General features: G+C 39.0%; 3 protein-coding genes across 6 annotated transcripts; all 3 read right to left on the bottom strand.

Moving 5' to 3' along the window:
* Positions 1-546: 546 nt before the first annotated feature.
* Positions 547-4,927, bottom strand: LOC126608100 (YTH domain-containing protein ECT3-like). 3 transcript variants are annotated; one of them, XM_050275873.1, is made up of 9 exons: positions 4,721-4,927; positions 4,548-4,615; positions 3,968-4,031; positions 3,714-3,855; positions 3,554-3,627; positions 3,013-3,462; positions 2,298-2,837; positions 1,941-2,153; positions 547-1,546 (listed from the first exon to the last, which is right to left on the bottom strand). In XM_050275873.1, the coding sequence occupies exons 3-9, from the start codon at positions 4,013-4,015 to the stop codon at positions 920-922; spliced, it is 2,094 nt and encodes a 697-aa protein (XP_050131830.1). In that variant the 5' UTR covers positions 4,016-4,031; positions 4,548-4,615; positions 4,721-4,927; the 3' UTR covers positions 547-919. The 3 variants fall into 3 exon arrangements, with proteins under 3 accessions (XP_050131830.1, XP_050131828.1, XP_050131829.1); XM_050275871.1 differs by lacking the exon at positions 4,548-4,615; XM_050275872.1 differs by lacking the exon at positions 4,721-4,927 and having other exon boundaries at positions 4,548-4,713.
* Positions 4,928-9,188: 4,261 nt separating this feature from the next.
* On the bottom strand, positions 9,189-15,816 carry LOC126607596 (DEAD-box ATP-dependent RNA helicase 40-like). 2 transcript variants are annotated; one of them, XM_050275255.1, is made up of 9 exons: positions 15,615-15,816; positions 13,974-15,192; positions 13,814-13,853; positions 13,632-13,783; positions 13,179-13,247; positions 12,385-12,654; positions 11,931-12,281; positions 10,835-11,112; positions 9,189-10,669 (listed from the first exon to the last, which is right to left on the bottom strand). In XM_050275255.1, the coding sequence occupies exons 2-9, from the start codon at positions 15,177-15,179 to the stop codon at positions 9,571-9,573; spliced, it is 3,465 nt and encodes a 1,154-aa protein (XP_050131212.1). In that variant the 5' UTR covers positions 15,180-15,192; positions 15,615-15,816; the 3' UTR covers positions 9,189-9,570. The 2 variants fall into 2 exon arrangements, with proteins under 2 accessions (XP_050131212.1, XP_050131211.1); XM_050275254.1 differs by having other exon boundaries at positions 13,632-13,853.
* Positions 15,817-16,872: 1,056 nt separating this feature from the next.
* LOC126608378 (importin beta-like SAD2 homolog) lies at positions 16,873-23,769 on the bottom strand. The gene is made up of 21 exons (XM_050276252.1): positions 23,558-23,769; positions 23,281-23,459; positions 23,014-23,184; positions 22,658-22,768; positions 22,488-22,565; positions 22,169-22,365; positions 22,021-22,081; positions 21,646-21,720; positions 21,406-21,483; positions 21,244-21,306; positions 21,078-21,161; positions 20,813-20,991; positions 20,498-20,537; positions 20,258-20,401; positions 19,959-20,078; positions 19,655-19,870; positions 19,019-19,195; positions 18,075-18,756; positions 17,722-17,921; positions 17,289-17,430; positions 16,873-17,172 (listed from the first exon to the last, which is right to left on the bottom strand). Exons 1-21 carry the CDS (start codon positions 23,697-23,699, stop codon positions 17,021-17,023), a joined length of 3,291 nt encoding a protein of 1,096 aa, XP_050132209.1. The 5' UTR covers positions 23,700-23,769; the 3' UTR covers positions 16,873-17,020.
* Positions 23,770-25,760: the final 1,991 nt, after the last annotated feature.

The raw sequence follows: 25,760 nt of genomic DNA, 5'->3' as shown, positions 1-25,760 counted from the left end.
GAAAGACATGTGAGAAGTAAAAATATATATGTGAATAACACTACCCTTTTTCTCTAATCCAAGAACCCATGCTTTTTTATTAAAAGAAAACTAATTAAAAAATTTTGAAAACTTTGAATTTTAACGATAAAGAATATGATTTTCCGTTAAAATAAACAGTACCAAAAGTTTTTTATTAAAGTCACTTTTTATTAATGAAGTGGTACTTCCACAGGTTTTCAAAAAGAAGAAATGAGAAGAAATGTTAATAAACAAGATTGGTTGAAAATATCGCGACACATAATCAAATTAATAGGGCTGCCTCTGCCTGGTGAGCAAGTTGGGAGTGGTATCACCATCAGGTTACATGAAATACTAGAAGTAGAAGCCATCAATTGCATATCGCCAAAAATGACGGTGCGGCGTGCCGGACGAGAAAAGAGGTACATTCACTAATATACTATACCACACGCATCGATTCAATCTAAATGTCAGAAATAAAGAGTGTGCAGTAAGAGAAAAGCGGTGCAAAAGCCACTCTATACAAAAAAATAAAACAAACTGAACTAGGGAGACAAATACCACTTTACTCTCAAGGACTGACAGATAATGTTAATTGCTAATAACAGAATTCTTTTGTATCTTGATTTCTTGAATTATATCAATCTGTATTTTCCACCTGAATCGAGCAACAAACCCCCACCCCTACCGCCAATAAATCCAGCAGGATGTAAGTAGAAAGTATGGACCAGAAAACAACTGGAGCAAAATAACTAAAAGAAAGGGGGTTAAAAACAAGAGAGACAACATCAGAGTGAGTATTGCATTTTACCATTTGCCGCCTGTAATCATGACCTGAGTATCATAAACCCGGGATTTGATGAACCCCGCCAACAAAGCAAAATGTATCCGATACAAGGAACTGTGAATGACTTCCGAATCATTTCTGTTGAGGTTGAGCAGCCTTTTCGATAATGGAGCCGCCCTTCTCTAGTCGTAACACTCTAGGATCCAGAGGAATTGTTCCAACCGTTAAATTACCCAAGGATTCAGCATATCCATTAACTCTTACGGGCATTGAGCCCACGGTGACAACATCAACCTTTCCAGTGTTAGTAACAGCAGCTGCTGAAGATTTTGATCCTGCCTGCTTTGGATTAATAGTGAGGGAACCAATTTCTAAGGTAGACACGACATCATCTTTTGCTTCAATTGCCTTCTGCTCAGTGTTTTCTTTCTTGATACTTGTTTTAGCACTAATGTTGGAGGAAACCTGCTCAGCAGCAGAGACCGTAGTCTTTTTTGAGTTGTTTGCATTGTCATTAAGTTTGGTGACTTTTTCCTCCTTAATACAGGGCAGCTCACCCACAGAGTTGTTCAGCTTGCGAGGGGGACCCAGCCCAGTTACTAAAAATGGACTTTCGAAGCTTCTGATAAGAAACCTGCCTCTCTCTTCCTGCATGATTTTCTGACGGTCTTCGTAGTACATAAAGTCATCTAGTAAAGATGTCTTCAATGTGTGATTCTTGAATATTTTCAGAATCTCCAAGCCTTTCTTATACATGACCTGCACAGTATAAAAAAATAATCAACAACCAACCTAAGAAATCATACTTGATGGCACAGAGACAGTAACAATACAAATCCATTTTTCAACGATGAGGAATCCATTTTTCGTAGCACATACGCTTATACCCTAGATTTCAATTAAAAGCTATGAACCTACTTGTGGTTGGATGCACACAAACATTTAACATTCAGCCCGGTCCGGCAGCGTGCGTTCCAATCCTCCAATTCACATTTCTCAGTAACGACTATACATGATTAACCATAAGACATGACTTCTGACTCTATGCTGTAGCTAGCTAGCTACGAAACATCATATTGTGAAAGTTGCCCAACTATTCACCCACAACGGAAGATTTAGTTAACATAGTACAGGGAAAAAAAATCTAGATTACCTCTTGTGTATCCCTGCTATTAGTCACTGGCTTGTTTTCATTGTTCTCCAATACAATGTGCCTGAAACTGTTATTTGGAACATCTTTAATGATGTGCCACTTAACAGGGAAGCTCCCACTCCATTTATCTTGCTGCCAAAAGTCCATATCCTTGTTAAAGTCAACCGGGCCACCCATCTCCGCTATGCCACAGAATTGACCACTTGCATTAACCTGTGCATAGACAATTCAGTATCAGCATAACCCAATGAATCACTAAAAACCTTGTTTCAGATGGTTTATAAATGAGGTAATAGATAAGGGTTTACAATTATATGTATTCAACAAAAAATAGTCAGCAGGTAAAACACAACTCACCGAAAAGAAAAGGAAGATAGGACAGGCTCTATGTTTTCCTGCAGCTATTCTTTGAGCATCTTCATATGCACTATTTAGTTTCTTGTTGCCATGGGGTGTGGATGACCAGACATTGTATTTGACGCTTTTGTGAACATCATCCTCGCTGTATGATTTTATTACAAAAAACTTTGCATCCGCATAGTCAACTGGCAGGTCATCCTTATTATATTTATCAGTACGGATAATGATGTTTCCTTGTGCATCACAATCTCCTGCCTTGGTCGTATAGGCTTTCACAGCTAGTTGATTTTTTAACCTATTGATTCTAGGACCACAATTTTGCTCACCCAATGCCTCTAGGCCACCATGTACATCATTCAAGGCCCTGCCAACATGAAACTTTGGTCGAAGCTTACTCACAGCACCACTTCCTTGAGCACTAGATCCAAAGTTAGATAAGCCATTACCGACGGGGATTTCCACCTTGAAATTATTAGGCAATACTTTCCCATTTGGAAGTTTATCCACAGACGAAATTGACCTGGATGCACTTCTAACCTGTGAATGCATAAGGGAAAAAAATCAGAACAGTCTGTTTTAAAGGTCTTCAAAAGAACCAGATATCAATACAGTAACAATTTTATAGGTGAACGAAGATAATCTACCAGAAACTCTATTAGTATTAAACTCCCAACATGTAAAAGACCATAAAACTGAACAGAAAGAGTAATACCTGATTAACATGTGATGAGGGTGGGGTTGGAAAACAACCAGAAGAAACGCCTCCATGTGTCGCAGCATGCTTGCTTGATCCATTACCCCTTTGACCTTCTGATACTTTTGTCAAGGGATTCATCTGATTTAAAGAGGACTTCGAGGAGTTAGGGAAGCCTCCAGAAGCTGAATTTAAGTTGTATTTGACCCCTCTTCCATCGGGTCTAGTAACTGATGCTCCATTATCAAACAAGGAGTCAGGTGAAGTGTTGGGAATGGCATCTGGTTGAACCAAAGGGATATAGGAAGGTGAAGAGACAGAGTTCTGATAAGGGGGGATGGTATACTGTTGGCCATCAACGCCTATCATAGCACCAGGTATGTAAGGATTGTATGGGTTGTATGGAGACTGTGCATATCCATAGCTAGGTGTATAGTATACAAAAGGCAAACTTTCATTTTGGGCACCCTGTTAAAAAGAAACGAATTATGAGAATCATCACAATAATCACTATAAGTACCAGAAGTATGTGGGTGTGTAAGAGAGATAAATCACTAACCGTGTACTGGATATCTGGACCATCAACTCCAAAAATCCTACGGTGGTCCTCCCATTCACCAGGTGATTCAAATCCTGTCCACATTATTCAGCACAATGTACAAATGAGACAAACGAACCATCAAATTGATCTACCAAAAGAGAGGGGCCAATATATTTACCTGTACAGTAATACCCATAGTTTGTGGCAGCGGGATAATACATGCCCTGATCAACAACAAACTCAGGAGCTCCATCGTTGTACATAGCTTCAACTTGTTCAAAGGGAGTTGGAAAACGCAGGTTTTGTTCCATGTGCGGAATCTAAAAGCCAAGACACAATCACTCATCAAATCAGCAAGAAGTCACAAACTGAATTCACCAAGCAAGAAATATTACTCCTCAATCCAATGTCAGAAGATTAGTAATAACATACCATATAAACCTCATCATTCGCATGCTCGGGAACATTATACATTTCCATTCCAGTACTGCCACCCCTATACAATACCACGATACAGAATGCCACCATTCAGTAGAGTCAAGAAAGTAAAATGCAGAACCATCCTCAAAAGAGTAAACTCTCTCTAGAAAACAACAAGGCACCAGTTGGTACACAAAAATCGTTCCCGTTATCAATAGTGCCGGCACAAATCAAACACTGTTCAAATCAATTAACGAATACCCAAACAATAGAACAGAAGAATTGGCTTCTTCTCCACCGTATAATCATAAGCAGCAATCGACACGATTCTTAACCCCAATTTAGGGAGTGTAACTGAACTTATTTATTTTAATTTTTGCTTACAGAGAGTAAATGAGGTATGAATTTTCAGCTACTATATGGCAACCATACCAAAAATTAACATGTCCCGAGCAATACCAAATAAAATTAGATCTGATTAATCTTAAAAACAGACACAAAACCTAATCAAGGCGAAAATTCAACAACTCTAACAAAATTATTAGGGATAATTGTTTTCGAGAAATTAAATTATATTCCTACTCTCAACTACCTTCTGATGCTCAAGAAATCGAGCACGGAACCTGTAAAAGCAGCGAAAAATAGAAGACACGGACGAAACTGCAAGGAGACTATAAATTTGAGCTCGGAAAAAGCTTAGTTGCTGAATTTCTAAGCAAGGACGTAAACGAAAAGGAAGGGGAAAGTTTGAGTGAGGGGAATTACCAAGAAATAAGCTGAATCAATCCATAGTTGACCTAGAAAGTTCTAGGAGACGGGAATCGATGAATTTGCAGAGAGTAGAGGGGCTTTTCTGCAACATTATATATAATATGTATATATATTTTTGTGGGCGAACCAGACGCGCTTAAGAAACCCTAACCATTAAGGAAGAAGGAAAGGAAGGAAGGAGAGAGAGAGAAGGCGGTTTTGGTGTGTGAATGTGTGTAATATAGAGAGAGCAAAGGAGAGATACCCGCAATGCGCTGCGTTTCGTGAAGTGGGAAACTTTTCAATTTCGCGGTATGTTAAATGTCGAGATTACCCCCTGAGCGGCAATGGGAAATCTCGAATACCGCCACGCGGAAAATGAAACTGGTGAATTTTGTCTGGTCCGCTAATAATTTGCAACGACGCCGTTCTGGGAGAGCGGTGTCATGCTCGCTGCCTGTGGTTTGTTCTAAAAAAAGGTGCAATCGAGTTTTCACAAATGTGCCGACACAGCCATCGCATACGAGTGGCGGGTGCAATTTTCTTTTTTTTCTTTGTTCTTTTTTCTTTTTTGTAAAAAAAAAACAAAAAACATCAAATTACTGGCTTGGACCTACTATAATCTTTCAAGTAAAACTTAAATTTTAAGTTTTAAACTCATCCCGACTTGCTCTAACTCTTAAGTCAAAAATGAGTTTCGGATTAAAACTCATTTCTCCAAACTGCGAGAATAAACAGCTGTGAAATAAAGCAATAGAGTGTTTGGTAAATTTTTTTGTAAAAGATCTTTTAGCATAAAAAGCAATTTTAAAGTGTTTAGTAAATTTTTATGTAAAACCACTGTAACTATGTAAAATAACTAAAAAAAAGACGATGTTGAATATTATATAATAAATTTTTTATCTTTTCTTTTATTATGACATTTATAAGATTTATATAAACTATTTATAAACGAATAGTGTACTTTTACCCCTTTTTTTTATTAAGATATTTATAATTTTTTATTCTATTCTTTTCTCTAATAGTGTTTCTTCTTTATCTTGTCCCTATTGCTCACCGGAACTCTTCTTTTCTTCCTCCACTCCCTCTCCACCCTCCTCCGCCTTCAAATCCACCTTTTGCAACTCAGTGGCTCCATCCTCCTCTGCCTTCAAATCTGCCTTTTGCAACTTACCAGCTTCATCATCCGTCTTCAAATCCACCTTCTGCCACTCACCAGCTCCATCATCCTCTACCTTCTCTATTGAATCCAGCTTATGCACCTCATCATGCTCTCCATCGTCCTCCCCCTCTTCTTTCAAATCCAGTTTATAAAGCTCGTCGAGGACCGCATGATCAAGATTAGTTGATGCGGGATCAAAATCGGGAGAAGAAGGCAGAAACCCTTGGTCGGAATGAGCGTGGTTGGTGCTGGGGGTTTCGGGATCTGGGGGAACAAGAGAGATAGCTTCAGAGATTGCCATTCTCCCTCTTGTGAAATCGGTTTGCGTAGAAGCTAGGCAAGGAAAAAAAGCTGGTTTTTCAAAGTTGGGTTTTGCAACTTTGTGTTTTTGGCTTTTTTAAACCAAAACTGTGGAAAAAAAAAAAACTGAAGTTGAATGTTTACCAAACACAAAAAAACTCCCCGCTTTTTTTTATACCCATTTTTTTCAAAAGCACCTCGGTACCAAACTAGGGCTAAGTCCAACGGCTCTTTGATTTAATTAGACGGTAGATATTCAAATGAACTATTGATTATCCTACAGCCCATATTCAAATTTATTTAATTTTTAATTTTATATTTATAAATTCATTGAATTCACCGTTTGCGATTTAATATGATCAAAGCTAACAGCAAAAATCTTCATTTAATTAGACATATTTTTCAGAATAATGAATATGTTTATCAACTAAACACTTAACAATGAACATACGACATCATGTTGTTAGACTATGTGTGAATGACAATGAGATAACAACTAGGTTTCTTAAATCACACGTAAACTCATTGTGCGAGTTGTGTGGTTGAAGGAATCTAAGATCCTTGATATAATAGGAGTTGTGGAGTTTAGTTATTGTGCAGTCAATTAACAGGAGTACTTGTAGGGTATTCATAGAGGTATTAGAGTCACGATGGGACTTGAACTTGTTATGAGGATAGAGTTTATCTTCACTATTGACAATAGGCCGGTAAGTGTGGAACTCTGATAGGATAATTTGGTGTATATATACATATTGAAGAAGTCTATGATTCCACGCAATAAGACTCTCGAGAACTAAACCCTATTTACTAGTAGAGATCATCACTGTGTGCTGGAAGTAGAAGACTGATTCACTTGTTCCTTCAATGGCAGCAACATCAGGTAAGTCGTTTTGCAGATTGCATGTAGGGTCGTGTATTGAGGTTGTTCGTGGATGTAATCCTATTACGACGTTGATTATGTTGATGACTTGAGTGTGACTATTAATTCTAACACATGTGTATTAAAAATTTGAGAGGGAATGTCTGAATTTGGTCGAGCAATAAAATTGTCCTTCGAAATCCTTCGAAACAAAGAGAGGCTATCATGGTGATACTGATACCAGTGTGGTGCCATTAAAAACCCTCTAAAGCTTGAACTTAAGTCGAGTATTGAGAGCAATTATGTATATGATTTTAAGATGCGGTGACCGGTGAGTCATGAAGCCCTTTTTATAGTACATAAGAGTATTCTAATTCAATCAGAATCTGGGATGTGCAAAATAATTTCCAAATTAATGATTAAAATAAAACCAAATGTCAATATAACACAAAGTTTAACGAGAAAGACATTTTATTGTTGGATACAATTTTTTTTTAAATACAACAAAGACAACAAAATTAAACAAGTTTATTATTTCATTCCTCCCCTTTATTTATTTTTTTTTATTTTTTATTTTTTTGTGGGTTACCTTATCTTGACGTATTTGTTGGGGGAAAAACTTACCTTTATTAGTTGAGGTCTAAAATATCGATATTATCCCGATATTTCCATCGAAATTTTCGTATTTTTGGACTACTGATATTTCCGATATCATCAATATTTTAGACCTTGATAGGAACTCTATGTGGTACTAAGTTACTCATGTATCTTGCCATGCAATGTATAAAGTGTAAAATACTGTACTAATTCATTATATATAAATGATTATGGTGTGTTTAAACTTATTTCATTAATTATTACATATTTTCTACACTCACAATGTTTGCCAGCTCGCTATATAATCAACTTAAATCAGTTAAATCCATCATGCAATGCATTTCATTCCAATTTTTTGTGATAAACTAATAGATAATTGACTAAATAAACATCTTGCAAAGTTTCAATAAAAATTTCAAAGTTTTTCTTAAAATTTCCGTGGTTTTTATTCAATTTTTATCGATATCAATAATATCCCGATATTTCCATCGAAATTTCTGTGTTTTTAGACTACCGATATTTCCGATATCATCGATATTTTAGACCTTGGTTGGAATTACCATTTATATAATTAGGGTCCCTCAACTCATCAAAGTGTGTAACTATGGTCCTTTTCGTCAACTACGTCAAAATTTTTGTCAAAACGAGTTATGTTGGAATGACCTTTGCTACAATTGGATTAAAGTTAACCATTGCTACAATTAGATTAAAGTTAAGGGACAATTTTTCCAATTGAATTAAAGTTGAGGGACCAATGATAATGAATTTTTAGTTGAGGGACCATAGCTGCACGTTTTGATGAGTTGAGGGACCAATGGTAATGAATTTTTAGTTGAGGAACCATTGCTCAAATTAAGGGACCATAGCTACAATTTACTCAAAACTATATGCTTGCTTGCATGTGGATGTCCTTTCCATGAAAATATTCGTTATGTATGCGATAAGATAAAATGTTCATTGCTCCAACCTTCTTTAGGGCAATTAGGGCCCTTTGTTCACCTGAAGAAACACCTATGTGCTAAACACGGTGACAAGTTTAGTCTAATCAGGCAGAAATCTATGAAGGAGAAACTCTTTTATTCTCTCGTGTCGCCTTTTCACCACTTGATAATTATTTTAGACAAGTAGCGCATGTTTCAAGCACATGGCAGATGTTTATTGAAGTGGGACATAACAAAAGCTAAAATTTAATTGCATGAGAAAATCTCTCCATAAAAAAACCTTGAGATGTTCCGGCAACCTATAAAGAGGCGAACCAGACAACCTATCGCTAAATCGTTTTGCGACTTTACAGCATAAAACAGAGAAAATGAGAGGCAAGAGTCACACCCAAGTGCCTAACTAGAAATCATATACATACAACAACAAAACCTTGCTTCATTAAGTGGATCGGCTCTATGAATCCTAAAGCACCAGTCGCTAAGTTTTGTGCCAAGGCTTCCATTAGTAGTACCTAAAGCACATTGCATCTACCTACAAATTCCTGAACACTCTGCTCTGTGCGTGTGTGTGTGTGTGTACGCGTGTGTGTGTGTGTGAGAGAGAGAGAGAGAGAGAGATGGAGATTAAACATCAAAGAGTTCATTTGAAAAAAAATAGGATAATTCATGACAAAATCTAGTAAAATTAGACACCTAGAATTCTATGTGGGAAAGGTGTAATACATGTCTATCCCAATTTCTCACACAAGACACCAATAATCCGACGAGTGAACGTCCTCTCCAATACTCAAATTCAACTGTTGTTGATCACAATATTAGGCCGTGCACAAAAAGAGTTTTCTAGAGCCACCCTAACACATCCGTCGTCCATAACTATCGCCAATTACCCGACATGACCTTCCACCACCAGCAGAAGCAGTAGAGCAGTTCAGAAAGTATTCTCAGGAAAACCGACATAAATGCACCACAAGGACTGGAAAGAAAGACCGTGTCGACCGCTCTCAGGTTAAATCAATGAGTGATGGGAAGGGTCTCCTCCTCCGCCCTGTGTATCCACTAGCCCCGTTTGCTCAACCACTGGCAGTTTCGGCTTGGTGTCTGGATATACATTGACTTGTGTCTCTGGGGACGTAGGAACCATCTCTGGTACAGGTGGAACCACAGATTCGGGAACAGGATCCTTCATATCAAATTTTGACACGCGTGGCGGCCTCTCATATCTTTCATAACTGGGGCTCCGACTACGGTTGCGACTATGACTTCGGCTATGGCTGTAGCTGCGGCTACGGCCACGGGACCAGCTCCGGCTACGACTCCGACTCCTGGTCCAGCTCCGACTCCTACTCCGGCTAATGCTGCGGCTTCGACTCCGGCTTCTGCTTCTGTTAATATCCCATGTTCGAACTCTGTCAGGGCTACGGCTATAGTTCCTGCCTCTGCTCCTGTCAGGAAAATCAACTCTATTATCAAATCGTCCCCGTCCACGTCCCCCACGGCCATCCATACTGTTGAACCGATCTTGTGGGCCACTGCCATTTCTACCCCGACCAACATTACCACCACCAGGACCACCAAATCCTCGCCCCCTGTTTCCAGGCCCAGAAAAGAAATCGCCTCTCCCACCACGGCCGCTACCAGCACCGTCCCTAGGGCCCCCACGACCGCCAAAGTTGCCATCTCGCATGCTGCCACGACCGCCAAAGTTGCCATCTCGCATGCCGCCACGACCACCAAAACCACCACGACCTCCAAAGCCCCCATCCCTCATACTGCCACGACCACCAAAACCCCCATCCCTAATTCCATCACGGCCACCGGAATCCCAACGGCCAGCAGCACCATTAACAGGCCCACCAGAATCAAAACGGTTCATTGGATTCCTATCCTTGCCAAAACCAGGCCCACCACGTAGAGCAATCTCTCGCACCTCTGGAGGCACTTGCTGGTTAGCTCCCTCCAGAACTTTAATCAAATCAGCTGCATATTTCCAGTCTTGCTCAGAGAAAAAGGTGTATGACACCCCCGTTGCGCCAGCCCTCCCAGTTCTTCCAATTCGGTGAACATAGTCTTCAACACCAGTAGGGAAATCATAGTTTACCACCACCCTATAACATGTGAAACTCAACTGTAAGTACAATGTCTTTGAACCAAAGCCGAGGTCTAAATTCTAAGCTCAATCATGATCTTTGTCCCAATGATCGTCGTTATTTTCATTCATAAACTGAACATGTTAAATTGGAAATAAAGAAAGTGCATTGAAATGAGTTAACCTTATATCTTTGATGTCAAGCCCACGAGCAGCAACGTCAGTGGCAACTAATACCGGGGATTTTCCACTCCGGAACTGATTTAAAACCCAGTCTCGCTCACCTTGAGACTTGTCCCCGTGAATTGCAGCAGCCCCAAAAGTGCGTCCAATACTACGTGCAATCTGATCACACAACCTCTTGGTGGAACAAAAGACAATGATCTTAGAACCTTGTTCTTGGGATCTCAGGATCTGCTCCAAACGCCTTTGCTTCTCCATTTGTGGGACAACTTCAACGTACTGCAGATTTATAAACAAATCATTTTGCATAGTGAAGCAATAAAAACTAAAAAGGTTCCTACTTCTTTTTGAACATATAAAAAGGTTCCCACTTCACAAACAAGTTAATAGTACAGATATATTCCACCCTATGTGTGCTTTTGAAAAACCCTCTGCACCAGATGCACATAAAAAAAGGAGATCGACCATCACACTGACCAGTTGTATATAATTAGTCTGTGTGGAAGCTTATAGTTGTGAGCCAGAACTGAAGTGTACGACAAAGCTTATGGTTCTGTGTTATAATTAGATTTAAGTTTAATAGAAAATCTTTTGCATAAGTAAGATTTCTTATGTGAGTACTGTACTGATCAAAACTGAAAAAATAAAGCACCTGGTATGACAATTGTAGTTTCTATGATCATAGCACATTAATATACTAAATTACCTAACTGTTCATCATTGCTTCCATAAATCATAGACATTCTCATCAACTTCATCCCTACTTTCACTAGATAATCCCACCCACACTAAACTAGTCCTAGCCTACCATCCATGATGCATGTACTAGAAAACCAATAACAAAGCTATGACTATTTTGCAGGCTAAGTGGCATATGTCCCATATATTAACCATATAAGACAAAGTTCCTCAGATGCAAGGTCTGTGAGACTGGCTTTAAATTTATACTTTTTATCATTATCCTAGACTCTGCAATACACAAAGTGATAGACCTTTCTAAAAGTTTCCAATTGGAACTTTAACTAGTTGCATTACATTATCCCAGAGTCCGTGCACTAGTCAAAACGCTTAAAAAAAAGAAAGAAAGAAAGAATTACCTGTGTGATAGACTTGTTTGCAGCAAGCTCATTAACGCTGCCAATATTCACTTGTACAGGATTAACAAGAAGATCACTTGCTATCTTTCTTACTTCTTTGGGCCATGTTGCTGTGTACATAAGAGTTTGTCTGTTCGGGGGTATTTGATCCACGATTTTACGGATTTGAGGTTCAAAACCCATGTCAAGCATTCGATCTGCTTCATCAAGTACAAGTAGAGAAACTTGCTGAAAATCAATTTTCTTCATTTCCAGTATGTCATTAAGACGACCAGGAGTTGCCACCACTATGTCTGCTCCACGATCTAACTCTTTTAGCTGAGGGCCCTTCAGAGCTCCACCATACAGGCACTGGAATCATGAAGTTCAATCACAGTGAATAAAACATACAAACCAAAATGAACTGAAAAAAATGAAACTATCGTATCAATAAAGTCAAGCAATGAGCATCCACCGTGCAAGATACCCTAGAAGCTCGCCCAAATTTCAAAACCTCATCTTGTATCTGTGTTGCAAGCTCCCGTGTTGGGGCCAAAACCAGGACTGTTGGGCCATTCTGAGAATTATTATGGCGTTGTCTAAGAAGAATGAATGCAGGCATCAAATAGCCCAAAGTTTTTCCGGAACCAGTTTTTGCAATTGCAACTATATCCCTACTTTGAAGAGCAATTGGCCATGTTTGTGCCTGAATTGGCGTGGGAGATGCGAAGCCAGCAGCATGAATCTGAACCAATAACATAGGTCTAAGTGATCAGAAAAAAGTTTTAGAATGTCTCGCACAAAGATAGACTACAACCAAACAAATATCAATAAAATTTTGTATTGATAGAAGAGTAAGATGACAAAAAAGCCCATGGGTATATGGTTGCTTACACAAGCAACTTGAGGCAACAAAAGAGGGCATAAAGACATAACAGGTGGAGCCATTAAGCAAGAAATCCCAGTCACATAAGGTGTGATTTGGATGAAGGGCCAACCACCCTTTTAGAAGATGCACAAGAAAGGCTCCAACAGTTCATTTTGCAGCCTCCAAAAATCAGAATAGTTGTTGCATGTGTAAGTGTGCCAATAGCAGTGCAGCGTACGACATATGCTCCTCCTCCGGAGCAGATATCGCACCTGCGACAAGTGAGAACTCATGAGTTCAAAAGTAGAAAACAAATACTAATACAAAAATGGAATGGCATGGATCTCATAATGGATATTTTATATTCAGAGAAAGGACAAATCTAGGGGAATGTAACTTACCTCTCTCAATATCTCTGGAGGAAAACCAGTGTCTTCAAATGTCATGAATGGTGCAGGTACATTGTCACCCTATGCAATTAAATGCAAAAATTGAGGTCATAAAGAATTAGGTAGTTTTAACGAAAAACCCACGATACTGTTCACTTTAACGAAAAACCATATTTTTACGCTAAAAAGTCAAACCTGCTACTATTCATTTTACTCTTTATTTTGTCCTTATCGTTAAAACTCAAAGTTTTCAAGCCTTTTTCATTAGTTTTCCTAAAGAATTAACATTAGTTTAACATACTATTGTGTCTATAATAACTATAAACAATACAGCACCATCTCTTATCAAAACCAATATCATATTGTACCCATCTCCTCAAAACCATTTTCTGTGCTGTATAAACTAAAATTTACGAGCATTCCCACATTCCCACAAATAGATCACAAGCAAACAGAAATACAGACCGATGCAGTAACTTCATGTTGTTGACGATAAACTTCAACAGGTGAGAGACTAGTAAGACTTGTAGGTCTGACATAAGGGGGCTTCACCAAAGAGTTATTTGGGAATGGTGGAGCACCTGTTGCATGACTGTACACGTTATGCATGGAATGACCTGGCATTGTATTCAGGGCGTTGGAATGACCAGGTGTAGCATTTTGAAATGGAGGGCCACCACTCATCTCCTGAAAAAAAAATGACATGATGTAATGAGAAATCAGTTAACTTTTGATGAATGGATTTAAAGGTAAATAACTTACATGGAAACCTAACAGAACACGACAGTGATATAAATTAAGAGATACCTGCTGGCTTTTAGCAATCGGAATAGATGCAAGCTTGGGCTGCTGAGGACCTGTCGTCCCTTCATTGTTACTATTGAAGTAATAGTCATTTCCACCTCGACCATGGAAATTATTTTCATGACCCATTCTTAATCCAACAGGAGGCACATTTGACTGCTGACCGTGTATCATTGCTGGGTCCATTTGACTTTGGAACCTAGAACCATGTTGATGGTGAGCCAAATCAGCCCCTGGTTGCTGCAAGTGACCAAAAGAGGAAGGATGTTGCATGTTTCCCAAGGGGCCGCCAAATTGTTGGGTTGGGCCTTGATGAACAGACCTCTGTGGCATTTGTACTGGATTGGTCCCAGTAGGAAGATTCTGCACAGATGAGGCTCCCGCTTGTTGAAACCGGGATGGAGAAACACCAATTTGATTTCTTTGTTGAAAATCATCTTCCTCCCTCTGGGGGAATGCAGCTTTATATTCTTGTTGATTTGCCAGTGGTTGCGCTTGTGCACTATGCAGAGTTTGCGGTTGTGGACTCTGTTGCCCTTGGGGAGGAATGCTTTGCTGATAAGGCCTATAATGCATCTGCTGATGTGCAAACGGATGCATTTGTGACCCATGACTCTGTGGTGTGTGTTGTCCCAGTTGTTGAAGCCTTTGCTGCCCTTGTGACGCATGACCCTGTGGTGTGTGTTGTCCCAGTTGCTGAGGCATTTGCTGCCCTTGATGCACTTGCGGCTGGGGCATTTGCTGACCCGGATGCTGCATCATTTGCCCATGCTGTTGCATGGCCTGTCCCAATAGTGAACTCTGTTGATGTCCAGGTTGAGCCATTTGTGAGCCCTGCTGTTGAGCATATGATGTCGGATTCATCTGTTGTGCCATTAGATGTCCATGCTGTTGAGAAAACTGGCTCACTTGCGACCCGTGCTGTTGTGGAGCTTGCGTTATCTGCTGTCCATCCTGAGGCATCACTCCCTTCGGTTGCACTGAATGAGCAACAGGAATTGCAGCCAGCTTTGGTGTGGCAGTAGCAGGAGGCGGGCCTGATGGCAAGGGCGGAGGCAAAGAAGCCGGTTTTTCATACTGGGTAACGTTAGTTTCAGGATTCCAGTAGTATAACAAACCCGTGCTACCATCAATCAAACCCTTCCACGGATTAGGCAGTGTAGGATCATCTGGCGCATACCGTGGACCAGCCGGCTCCTCTGTTGCCATGCCTAACACTTATCTACAATCAGATATAACCATTCCATCAGTGCATTGACATTATAAACTCTAAATCAAATACATTCGATCGTCTCGCATATCCCATGGACTAATAAATTGTAAAAGATATTTGTTAACAACCTCAGATCATCCCACAGTTCACTCTCTCCAGCAAATCAAAAAATAATTATTTAGTCTTCTGAAACTAAATTATTCTAATTTAGTCTTCAAAATTCTGTTCTTACTTTACCAACAGTTTCTCACTTCTCAGAACCTAAATTTCTAGCATCGTAACAAAATTTGAAATTAACAAAACATCATCCTAAACGTTCAACGACCAAGCATATTAAAACTAAGCAAAATTTTAAATACCCAAAATTAAAAAAACGAGGTCAAATCAAGCAGATAATTCCTAATTCGTAAACCCTAAAAAAAATCACGTACCTCCTCGAATATATTGAACAACAGCTTCGAAAAACTTCAATTTCGTTTGCGTAATATTCAATCAGAGAGCGACGCGAGAAAAAAAAAAGAGAAATTCCGGGAAAATGTTTGGGGTTTGCTTCTCGTCCTCTGTGGGTCGGACTTCGGAGGACTTGAAGAACTTCCCAAAAACCGAAATTTCCGGGAAAAAGCGCTAATTATATGAGTCGGGAGGTGAGGGGGGCGTGAAATTTTATTGTAGGGTTACGGGGATAAATATCAGCTGCACCTACAGTCCAGAATCAGCGGTGAACCCTGAATCAGACGGCTGTGATTAATTAGCTATGCTCGTTGTTTTTGGTCGGGGATTTTACCAGATTGGGTTTTTGGTTTGTTTAGTCTTGTTACTATTAATTTTTATTTAGTTTAAATATACATAAGGGCATAATTGGAACATCACGAAAACTAGTTAACATACTTCATCCTCTGAAGTAATAGTGTTTTAAACCAATAAGAAAAAGCAAAGTATAAATAAATAAGGAGATGTTATATCCACTTATACTTTTTTAATTTTCGAATGTCGAATCGGATAAATTAAAGAAGAACAATTGACAGAAATTAGCAAAGAGTGAGAGAAATAAAAAATAATGTATGGGTAACACCCTCTAAATAAATATAGATCGACGTTACTTTGATTATCATTAATCATGAAAATGTAGTCGTTAATGTTTAAATTTAATAATAACGCGTTGTTAACAAATGCGTGCACTTCCCATGTCTCCACATTTGATGTGCATTATCCTCTTAAGTTCGAATGCCTTGTGACAGTCATTACACATTGGGCATCATTGCATTCCAAGATGCCAGATTGAAGTTAAGTTTATAGCATCAATCTGAGCCGTCAAGGACTTGGCCGGGCATTTTATCAAACAGGTAGCCTGCGGATAAAAGCGACTCGCATTTGCAATACACGGTGATGAGGTTGTTGGACAAAAAATGATCGGCCAGGAGGCTAGTACCTTATGAAACTCTTTCAAATGCTTCTGTAAAAGCACCAGAATATGTGACAAAAGCGCTTATGAACATAAATGTTTTCCGTTGATGCACTGCCTAATGAGCCCGTGTTCTGGTTCTAATTAATTGTGTTTCTAGGCACCGATTGATGACAGGGCAGAAGAAGAGCCCAAGAAACTCAAATATGGATTTCCTCATTGGCCCCCGTTATAAGCAACCAAAACTCCCCACAAAATAATAGGTAGACCACATATACACCAGATCGAAGTGCAAAACCATGAATGTCTTTTACCACAAACACTTCAGATCACATTTTACAAATGACTTCCCAATAAATTTACCGAGTTTACAATGCAAAAAAAAAATTATCAGTCATTTTCAGGGAAAACAAAGGTCAATAAAATTTACCAAAATTATTGCTGGAAGAACGACCTACATTGAGGGAAAACTTCTAGGAAACTCGAAATCAGCTCCGGTGGAAATGCCTGTCCTTGTATGACTACAGGATGGTATCTCTCCAGAAGTGACGATACAACTCTTTCCAGATCAATTTCGTCTAAGCAGCCTGCAAAAATCAAAATTTCAGCAAACAAATGCAACGAGAAAGAAGACAACTAATTATAATGAGCTCATATGCTGTCGTGATGATGGCAAACTGTACAGCTATAACAAAACATGGACCTTGCTCAAAATCCATTTCCTGGTCTTCATCTTCTAGTTCCCCCTCTTCGATAACTGTACCGTTTTCCAAAGCAAGAGCTGCTTCAGCATACCTATTCAGAAACTCTTCCTCAGTCTCTTCATATTCATCATCCTCCGAATCCTGCAAGGAAAAATGCAAGTTTGCTAATATCAGATGCATGAGAGAAAATTCAAGGATAAAAAGCCCAAATCAAATATCATCCATTAACTTTTCAGATGATAAAAGTAAATTTTCATGAAGGGAATAATAACAAAAATTATGTAATATTAGCCAGAGTAACCTATGAAAAAGAATAGCATACATTTATTGCACATAGCCTTCTGTCATTAATAGGCAGTCCAAAAATGTAGAGAACTTTTAAAAGATGAATCCTGAAACTTGACTATAAACAAAAAACTTGCAAGTTCAAACCTCATCATCGTCGTCATCATCATCATCTTCAATTTCATCATCATCCTCGGTCTCTTCTTCTCCACCTGCTTCCTCTTCTTCCTGCAGTTCTTTCCATCGTATAGATGCTTCCATCAGAGAGGTAAAGCATTCCCGTAACAAAGCACCAGATGACTTTCCAACTACCACCACCCGTTCAACCACTTTTGCCAGTGCCAGCACTGAGATTCATTAACTGTTAGTCATGTCCCAAGTTATCCAATTCATAGGGTTTCAGGAATTTATGCAAAGCAAAAGTAACTAAAATATCATGTCAGTCTGTTAGAGGCTGAAACACAATTTCATTTCCCCCGTTTTAGAGACCAAGTACTTACCAATCAACTTTATCTCTGACTCTGTAGGTAGCCCCGGTTTGAAAGAGCTAGAGGAAACGGATCCAAGTGCAGACATCCAGGTTTGAAATCCTCCATCTCCATCCTTCTCCAATATACCCTCTACAACTTCGGGACAGCATAAATAGCATGATGATATAGCGAGCAGCAAAGGCTTCCAGAGAGGACCAGGCTTGCTTTTAATTTCTCTGAAACGGGTATATGTTGCCTGACAAAATGCAACTGCCAACGACTGCTTCACACCTTCTATCTCGGATGAGTAAATTGGGGCATGTAGTAGTATATGGATACAAGAGCAAATCTTCCACATTGCAGATGGATATTGTAAGGCAGCCTCGCTTATAAAAGTACCAATGCCTTGTATTATGGAATGCTGAGGAACAGGTGGAGCTGGAGGAGATGGCATTTGTCCTACAATAAAATTCTTCAACCCATATTTTTTGTGTAGACTGACCGCTTCCTTAATGCACTCAAAGATTGACATATCCTCTGATTCTTCCCAAGCATGCCAGTTGGCAATCAGATCAGCCCAAACTAATAATAACTCTGATACTTTAAGCTCTAGAATTGCATTACTTTCAGTAACAGACAGCATGATGGATCGGAGCAATGTTGATGCATAATCTAAGCAAGAAGAAGGGGGCAAAACCTCGTCTTCCCGTCCCTGATTAAAAACAGAGAAAATAGCACAAAGTAACAACCTGAATTCCATATGTATATAGGGAAAATGATTAAAAATGAGCACAGAGGTATTTGTTGTCTAAAGTACAGACGCACAAGAAGTTGGGAGTTTTAAGAACCTAGTATTTAATGGCTCCAATTAAAGACACTAACTTCGGATAGCATATTAAATATGAAATAGCTTATCACAAAAAAAAAGTATATGCATTCTTTGTCTGGAAAGTTTACTAGAAATAAAAACTAACCAAGTGATGCGCTGGTGCAAGCCAAGCCTGTTGCAAGAGAGAAGAGAAAGCTCTACCGATGGTAGCTCGGCTTGATACCCACTTTTCACTCGATTCATTCTCCTCAGATTGTTCAGCCGTAAAACTTTCCCAAGATTGATCTATTGCTGCTAATGCTTCAAAGCCCTTTTCAACCATCTAATATAAACAATGGCAGTTCATCAGTCTTAACACCCTTCCCTTCGGTCATATTCCACTAATAGTTGAAACTGGAAGAAATTTACATTCCAAAAAGAAATCGGTGATTATTTAGAGATTACTTAGAGATCAGTGGAAGAAATTTTCATGCACTGTGGATCAGGTAAACACAAAATATACAGTGAGCGTACAGAACGCAAAAAAAAAAATCGCAGGGGAAAAAATCTCCATGAATAAACAGTACTAATTTTGGGGCAATCTGATTTCATGGGTCCAAATTGGTCAAGCACACAATGATTCAATTTAGTAAAGCTTATTGGATGAGAAGCCATATACTATACTATATACATAGCAGTTTCCCTCTCTTTTTAGCAGCGGGTGCATCAATCCCTAACTGCTAAACATGATATCCAAAAGGATAGATAAACTACCAGCCTAGCAATACAAATCTACATATACCTGAGGCCATGGCTCCAGATCAGTGGGAATGCATTTTGAGATTCCAACAACTAATGTTGAAACAATGTAAGGGATATGAACTACAACATTTTCATGTCCCACCTCCACCACAGAACTGAGAAGACGAAATAAAATTGAGCTTTCTTCCTCGTTATTGCCAATCCTACCAATCACAACTTGAAGGAGAGGAAGCCACTCAGGTGGTGGGTAGTCATTCTGGAGACAGAACATCAGATCAGAAAGATTAATAATGCCACTGAAGAAGTCACAAGGGATCAACTAAAAGATTGAGTTTGTGACCCACATCAAGAAGTCCCACAATTGCCGCAGCAGCAGAAACCCGCACGGGATAACAAGAAATATCCCCATTATCAGGCATAACCAATGCCTTGAGCAATGAGGTATACACATCTGCACTCATCTCCTGAAAAACCGACATAATTTTTGAATAGTGGGCCTAAAGAAAAGCATGCGGTTTTCAAGGAAGTATAAAATAAAATCAAGCTAACAAAACATCAGATAGCAAGTGATGTGTGGATAAAACTTTTCTCATTTTAATTAAATTACAAGAGTAGGAGCTGGTATGGTAAGAAACAGCCTCACTTCAGGTAGGCAGGAAGCAAGCTCTCCAAGAACCCAGTTTGCAGTGGCAACTAAGTACGGTAAGGAGACTGATAATTTATACAATGGTAGCAACCGAGTTTGAACCAGAGTTGTCGCATATGCAGGTTGCTGCTCTCTTAGAAACTGTATTGCATTAAAAGAATTATAAATATTCACTTGCAGGCTCTTATTATACCACAGTAAATCAAATTATGACGTAACTGGAGAAAAAGTCCTTACATCTAACAAGCCACCATATGCCATCAAAACACCAAAATAACTGTGATTGTCACAGTAAGAGAGTCAGGGAATAAATTAAAGTATACAAATCAATATGAAAGAAGCATCTACACATGAAAAATTGAAAATGTTGGTGAGTAGGAGGAACAGGACAACAGTTAACAAGCTGCATAAGGGGAACTATATAAACAAAGAGATAAAAGAAAGAATTACCGGCACAAGAAAATAATCAAATGTTGGACACTACACATATATATATAGGGCATACCAATTCAATATCAGATAATTTATACGAAGATGTGTTTATGTGCTCACTCGTTCTGAATTCTAGTTTGGGATGTATTAGCATCAGAAGGAATTGGAAACTTCGACAGAAATGGAAGCACCAATAGTTCTCCAATTGAAGCATGTTGATTGCTTCTCTTGTTCTTTTCATTCTTTTTACGTTTTGATGATGCTGATAAGCTATTAGTAGAAGTTCCTACCGGAGGTCCCTGTGGGCATAGAACACCAGCTAAAAAAATATGCTCTTTGGAATACATGTATAGAAATAGTTCACCAAGGACCACAAAAGAGCAACCTTTGACACTGACATAACACCAATTAAATTGATAGCACTTTTTCTGGCCGTAAATAGATCCTCCCTCCAGGCAGAAATTTCTTCCTGTATAAAAACAAGAGGTGATGTTAAAGGTAATTGAGAAGGTAAAAGAATCACATATACGACCATTATAAGCTTTCCATACAATGTCAGATGGAAGATTCTTTCGTATGTACTCATCTGCATCTTCATCCCACTCTACGATATCCTACTTGAAAAATTGCCAGAAAAACAAGAGTTAGTTCAACTTATAACTTCAGATTTCAAAAATATGTGTTTCCCATTTTTTTCTGACAATAAAATTTACCTTCTCGTTCATTACCAATGCTTGAAAGATTGCAGAGTCCAACAGAGATGAAAAATGTGGAGAAACTATTCTCCATCCCTGATTTACAATTAAAGAAAAGAAAAAACCAATTAAGAGGAGTGGATTGAATAAGTAACAAATTGTGCTCCAGCAACATCCAAAGTTCCACTTCCTAATGAATGAAGTTGGCAGAATTTTGGTGATCTTTATTCAGTAAAACTTACTAATCAGGAAACTTACAGGCCCTGTTTCAAGAACACGTGAAATCACATCAAAAGCTAATGAAAGAATCCTCTCCGATAAAAAATCAAGCCTCTGCATGTATAATATTACTTTTCAGTTATAAAATGACAACAAAATGAGCAAATGATCAGATTCAGGGAATTAAAGTTTAAATTCTATGTTTAGAATCACAAATAAGCAAATTGAACATCAACATAAAATAATAAATACAATAAGAAAAATAAAAGTCAGAAGGCTGGAATAAGAATGCAAGTCAAAACTTGGATTCAAGATGCAGACTTAGCAGTCAGACAATTTGGAAAACACAGGCATCACCACTCTAAATGTTGATTGAAATGATGAATAAGTGAGAAATTTTAATACAGAACTTACACCAACATTTTTGGTATATTTTACTATGTTCAGAACGCATTTTATCATGTCTGGCATCAACCTGCAAAAATACATGAATGCAAAACATAAAGAATTTACCACAATAACTCTACTTTAATCAAATTTAATACAAGCATTGCGTTATTACTTATCAGAATGCTTCCGGTGTCGAGTAATGAGAGTACAGAAAATGAGCAAACTTCTTTTCCCAGTCTTCAATCTCATCAGGTACCCATTTTGTGGAGTAACCACGGATTCAAAACTCAAAGAACTAAGAATGGCAATTAGATCATGACAAAATGAAGGTAGAAGAGGCACTAAAGCAGATGGCATATGCGACCTCACCTACAAAAATAGCAATGCCACAGAAACATTGAAAAAAGCGGGGCTAGGGTGGGAGATAAAAGGGACTGAGCATGATACATTTTTATGAATATTCCATAATCATAAACAAGATTGTTACTTACAGTAAAATACATGCATTTGCTGACAACCAGAAGGATATTCTCTGCTTCCACATCTGTTGTACCATGAGCACCCAAAGCCTATTTGATAATCATATAGAATCGATTATTGTAAAAGCTCATAAAAGACTACCAAGGGAAGAAAATGAGCAAGGAAGTGTGAAGAGAACAACCTTTTCGACAAATTGATGGAAAACAATTAACAAGGGCACAAGAATGTCTTTCGCAATTAGCTCTAGCTGTGGCGGTATTGGCTCCTTGGCAACTTTAGGATTCAAAAAATACTGCCAGAAACAATTTGAGCCCATTAGTGATACTATTTGAGCAAGGTTTGCAGCACAAGCAATTACATGCCAATATGAGGACTGGAAACAAAATATACAGACAACCGGACACATGTAGCCACATGATGAAAGGAAACTTAAAAAATTTAAAAACCAATCCTAGGAAAGGGTAAATTTTGGATAGAGATATCATAAACTGGTTTTGCAACAAACAAATTAATTATGCACCATACGCTACTAAGTACCTGAAAGGGCCTAAGGAGTGCGTGAAGAATCGTAAGGGCATTGGCTGTGGTCCATTGCGAGTTTGCACCATTGCTAATAAGGTTGCTATTTTGAATAGCAGATCGCAAATCGGGTACAAGTTCCGGCCACGAGTTCTGCTTAACAAACTCGGCAACAACAATGATCCGGAACTGCCAGCCAATACATTAAAGCAATTATATATCATAAGCTCACACCTTTCACTAATGTACTAAAAATTAGGATATTGAACTCTGAAATATGCATACCACTTCAACCAAAATTTTGACAACCGATTGTTCGGCTTGCAGCAATGCCCGCAAAAGCTGGTCCTTGAACTCCTTGCTAACGTTTGATTTCGAATTCGGATTCTCGCAGTCCACATTTCGCCTGGTAAAGTTTTTAAGGTACGCCGCCGCAGCGACTTTCTGACCTCGATCTTCACCTCCTGGTATCGAATTAACACATAAATCGACACAATTTTCCACTAAGAAACCATAAATCGCGTAAAATTAGCATATAAGCCTGAGTTGCATGCTTAATTACCGGTGGAGATGGAGAGGAGATAGTAAGGGAATTGGGGGAGCTGCGAGAGGCGATCGAGTGCTTCGGTCGCCGTGTGGACGGCGGCGCAGTCTGGGTTTAGAGTCTCGTTCAGCAGCTGAGCGATTTGAGCTGCGACCTCCATAGTTGGTTTCTTGACACCAGAAACCCTAATTTTGAGTGAGCTCAGCCGCGGAGTAAGTAAGAAAGTGATATAAATTGCGCGGGAAAGGAAAGCAATAAAAGCGAAAATAAAATGTAAATTACCAATAAATTAAAAATAAAGATGAAAATTAAAAAATATTATTGACTGATTTGCAAACCAAATGGAGGTACGGGGTACTCTCGCATGCAAATCGAGCGCTCTAACATGTGAGCTATATCCCGACAACAAAAATTTGAATATGTAAAATTAAAAAATAATAAAAATTCATGAGATTGTTTTGTTATTAATGGAAAGGGATGCCTTCCACCAAATTCATCTAATTCACATTTGAGCTTTTGATATTTGATCTAACGGTTAAAATTATTATAACTTTTAAAGAAAATCCGTATTTGCAGCCGTTGGACCAAATTTTAAAAACCCAGATTGATGGATTGAATGAATTTAGTGGAAGGGATCCGGAGAAAATCTCTTTCCATTATTAATCCTAGAGCCAAAGGCCACGTTGCCTTCAAAATTAACATGTGGCAACATCGAGAACAAGTGGCATGGGGCCAACTGCCACATGCCGACAACTCCAAACTCCCACGCCACGCCTTCTCCATGCAATGGTCCCACAAGTCTTTATGTACTCCCTACATGTCTCCTTCGTCTTTTAGAGGTGAATTGTCTGCCTTCCCATTTCCATAATCTTCACATACCCTTCTATTTGTGTGGTTACGGTTAAACCACGTCAACATTTTATATTGATTTTTTTATAAAAATAATAAAACTGTTTATACCATATTTAGGTAATCGTATTTAGATCTCGTACAAATACTTAGAGGACTTAAATGTAATTATGTGATAAAAGGAAAGGGCAAATATGTAATAAGTGAGGAGTCCTTATTCTATAAAAGGACCCCTCACCCTCACAATTAGGAGAGGCCAATCTCTCAGGCCAATTCCTAAGGCTCCTCACCCCTCTGAAAGCTCTCACTCTCAGAGCTCTCTCTCCCTCACTTCTCAGATAAATATAATACAATCAGTGTGGACGTAGCTCAAACCTTGGGGTGAACCACGATACATCTTGTGTTATTTACATTTATTGCAGATTCACGGTCGGATTTACCTTGTTCCAAGACCTTCGGTTTTGTGCATCAACATTTGGCGCCGTCTGTGGGAATCGGCACGAAAAGCTATGTCGGTTCTCTCTACTTTTCCATCTCATCATCGTGAAACCCTCACAACCTCCACCGTGAATCTGCATAACCCAAAAGTTTGAGACTTGCGACTTCGCGAGGAACGAGAGAGCGACTGCAGTGATCCGAGATTTGTACACCATGAGAAGGGTTAACGGAATCGCTTTACTCACCAGAGTATCCGTCCTTATGGGCAGCGCCACCACAACCACATCCGCAACTCAACACCGCCTGGTCCAAGCAGCGATGTTGAGCACGTGCTCGAATTCGAATACGTTGTGGTTCACATAGGGGCTCCGCGATCGCTTCAGCCTATCGAAACCTTCCTATGTGCCTTGCTGCGCAGGAGGGCACATGTACTTCTCTGCAAACATCACCGCTTTTGTGGCTTAGGAGGTACACCCCCATGTGAAGTCCTTCCCCAAAGACGTCGTGCTCTACCAGTACGAAGCTTACCCTTTCTGCAATAAGGTTAGAGCCTTCTCGGATTACTATAACATTCCGTATAAAGTTATGGAGGTTAACCCCATCAACAAGAAAAAGACAGAGGGCTAGTTTCGTATTGCTGTGCTTTGAAAAAAAAGCTGCTATGAGAATAAGCGGCTGTGAAATAAATCAGCAGAGTGTTTGGTAAACTTTTTTGTAAAAGTGCTTTTGGAAAAAAAAAAGCAGTCTGATAGTGGGTCTTTTCATTAAAGGAGCATTGTAGCTCCGTGTGCTTTGAAAAAAAACCAGTTTTCCAAAGCTGCAAATAGCAGCTTCAGCTTTTTCCTTTAATTTCAGCTTATTCTCACAGCAGCTTCCAAAATAAGCCATTTTTTTCAATTTACCAAACACCTAAAACATTCACAGCTTTTTTTCA

The sequence above is a fragment of the Malus sylvestris genome, chromosome 16 (genome assembly GCF_916048215.2).
Source record: "Malus sylvestris chromosome 16, drMalSylv7.2, whole genome shotgun sequence".
Taxonomy (NCBI): domain Eukaryota; kingdom Viridiplantae; phylum Streptophyta; class Magnoliopsida; order Rosales; family Rosaceae; genus Malus; species Malus sylvestris.
Note: the sequence above shows the minus strand (reverse complement) of the source record. Positions and strands in the feature narration are given on the sequence as shown.

Bases quoted from the DNA above. Each gene is read 5' to 3' on its own strand.
- LOC126607596 (XM_050275254.1), bottom strand. From the start codon at position 15,179: ATGGCAACAGAGGAGCCGGCTGGTCCACGGTATGCGCCAGATGATCCT. The intron at 11,113-11,930 runs GTAATTCTTTCT...ATAAATCTGCAG, and splicing joins CAAACAAGTCTATCACACAG to TACGTTGAAGTTGTCCCACA. The intron at 10,670-10,834 runs GTTAACTCATTT...CACATGTTATAG, and splicing joins CTTGACATCAAAGATATAAG to GGTGGTGGTAAACTATGATT.
- LOC126608378 (XM_050276252.1), bottom strand. From the start codon at position 23,699: ATGGAGGTCGCAGCTCAAATCGCTCAGCTGCTGAACGAGACTCTAAAC. The intron at 23,185-23,280 runs GTATGCATATTT...ATTGGCTGGCAG, and splicing joins TCAAAATTTTGGTTGAAGTG to TTCCGGATCATTGTTGTTGC. The intron at 20,992-21,077 runs GTTGCTCTTTTG...CTATGCCCACAG, and splicing joins GTGTTATGTCAGTGTCAAAG to GGACCTCCGGTAGGAACTTC.
- LOC126608100 (XM_050275873.1), bottom strand. From the start codon at position 4,015: ATGGAAATGTATAATGTTCCCGAGCATGCGAATGATGAGGTTTATATG. The intron at 3,856-3,967 runs GTATGTTATTAC...CTTGGCTTTTAG, and splicing joins CGAATGATGAGGTTTATATG to ATTCCGCACATGGAACAAAA. The intron at 3,463-3,553 runs GTTAGTGATTTA...TCTTTTTAACAG, and splicing joins GTCCAGATATCCAGTACACG to GGTGCCCAAAATGAAAGTTT.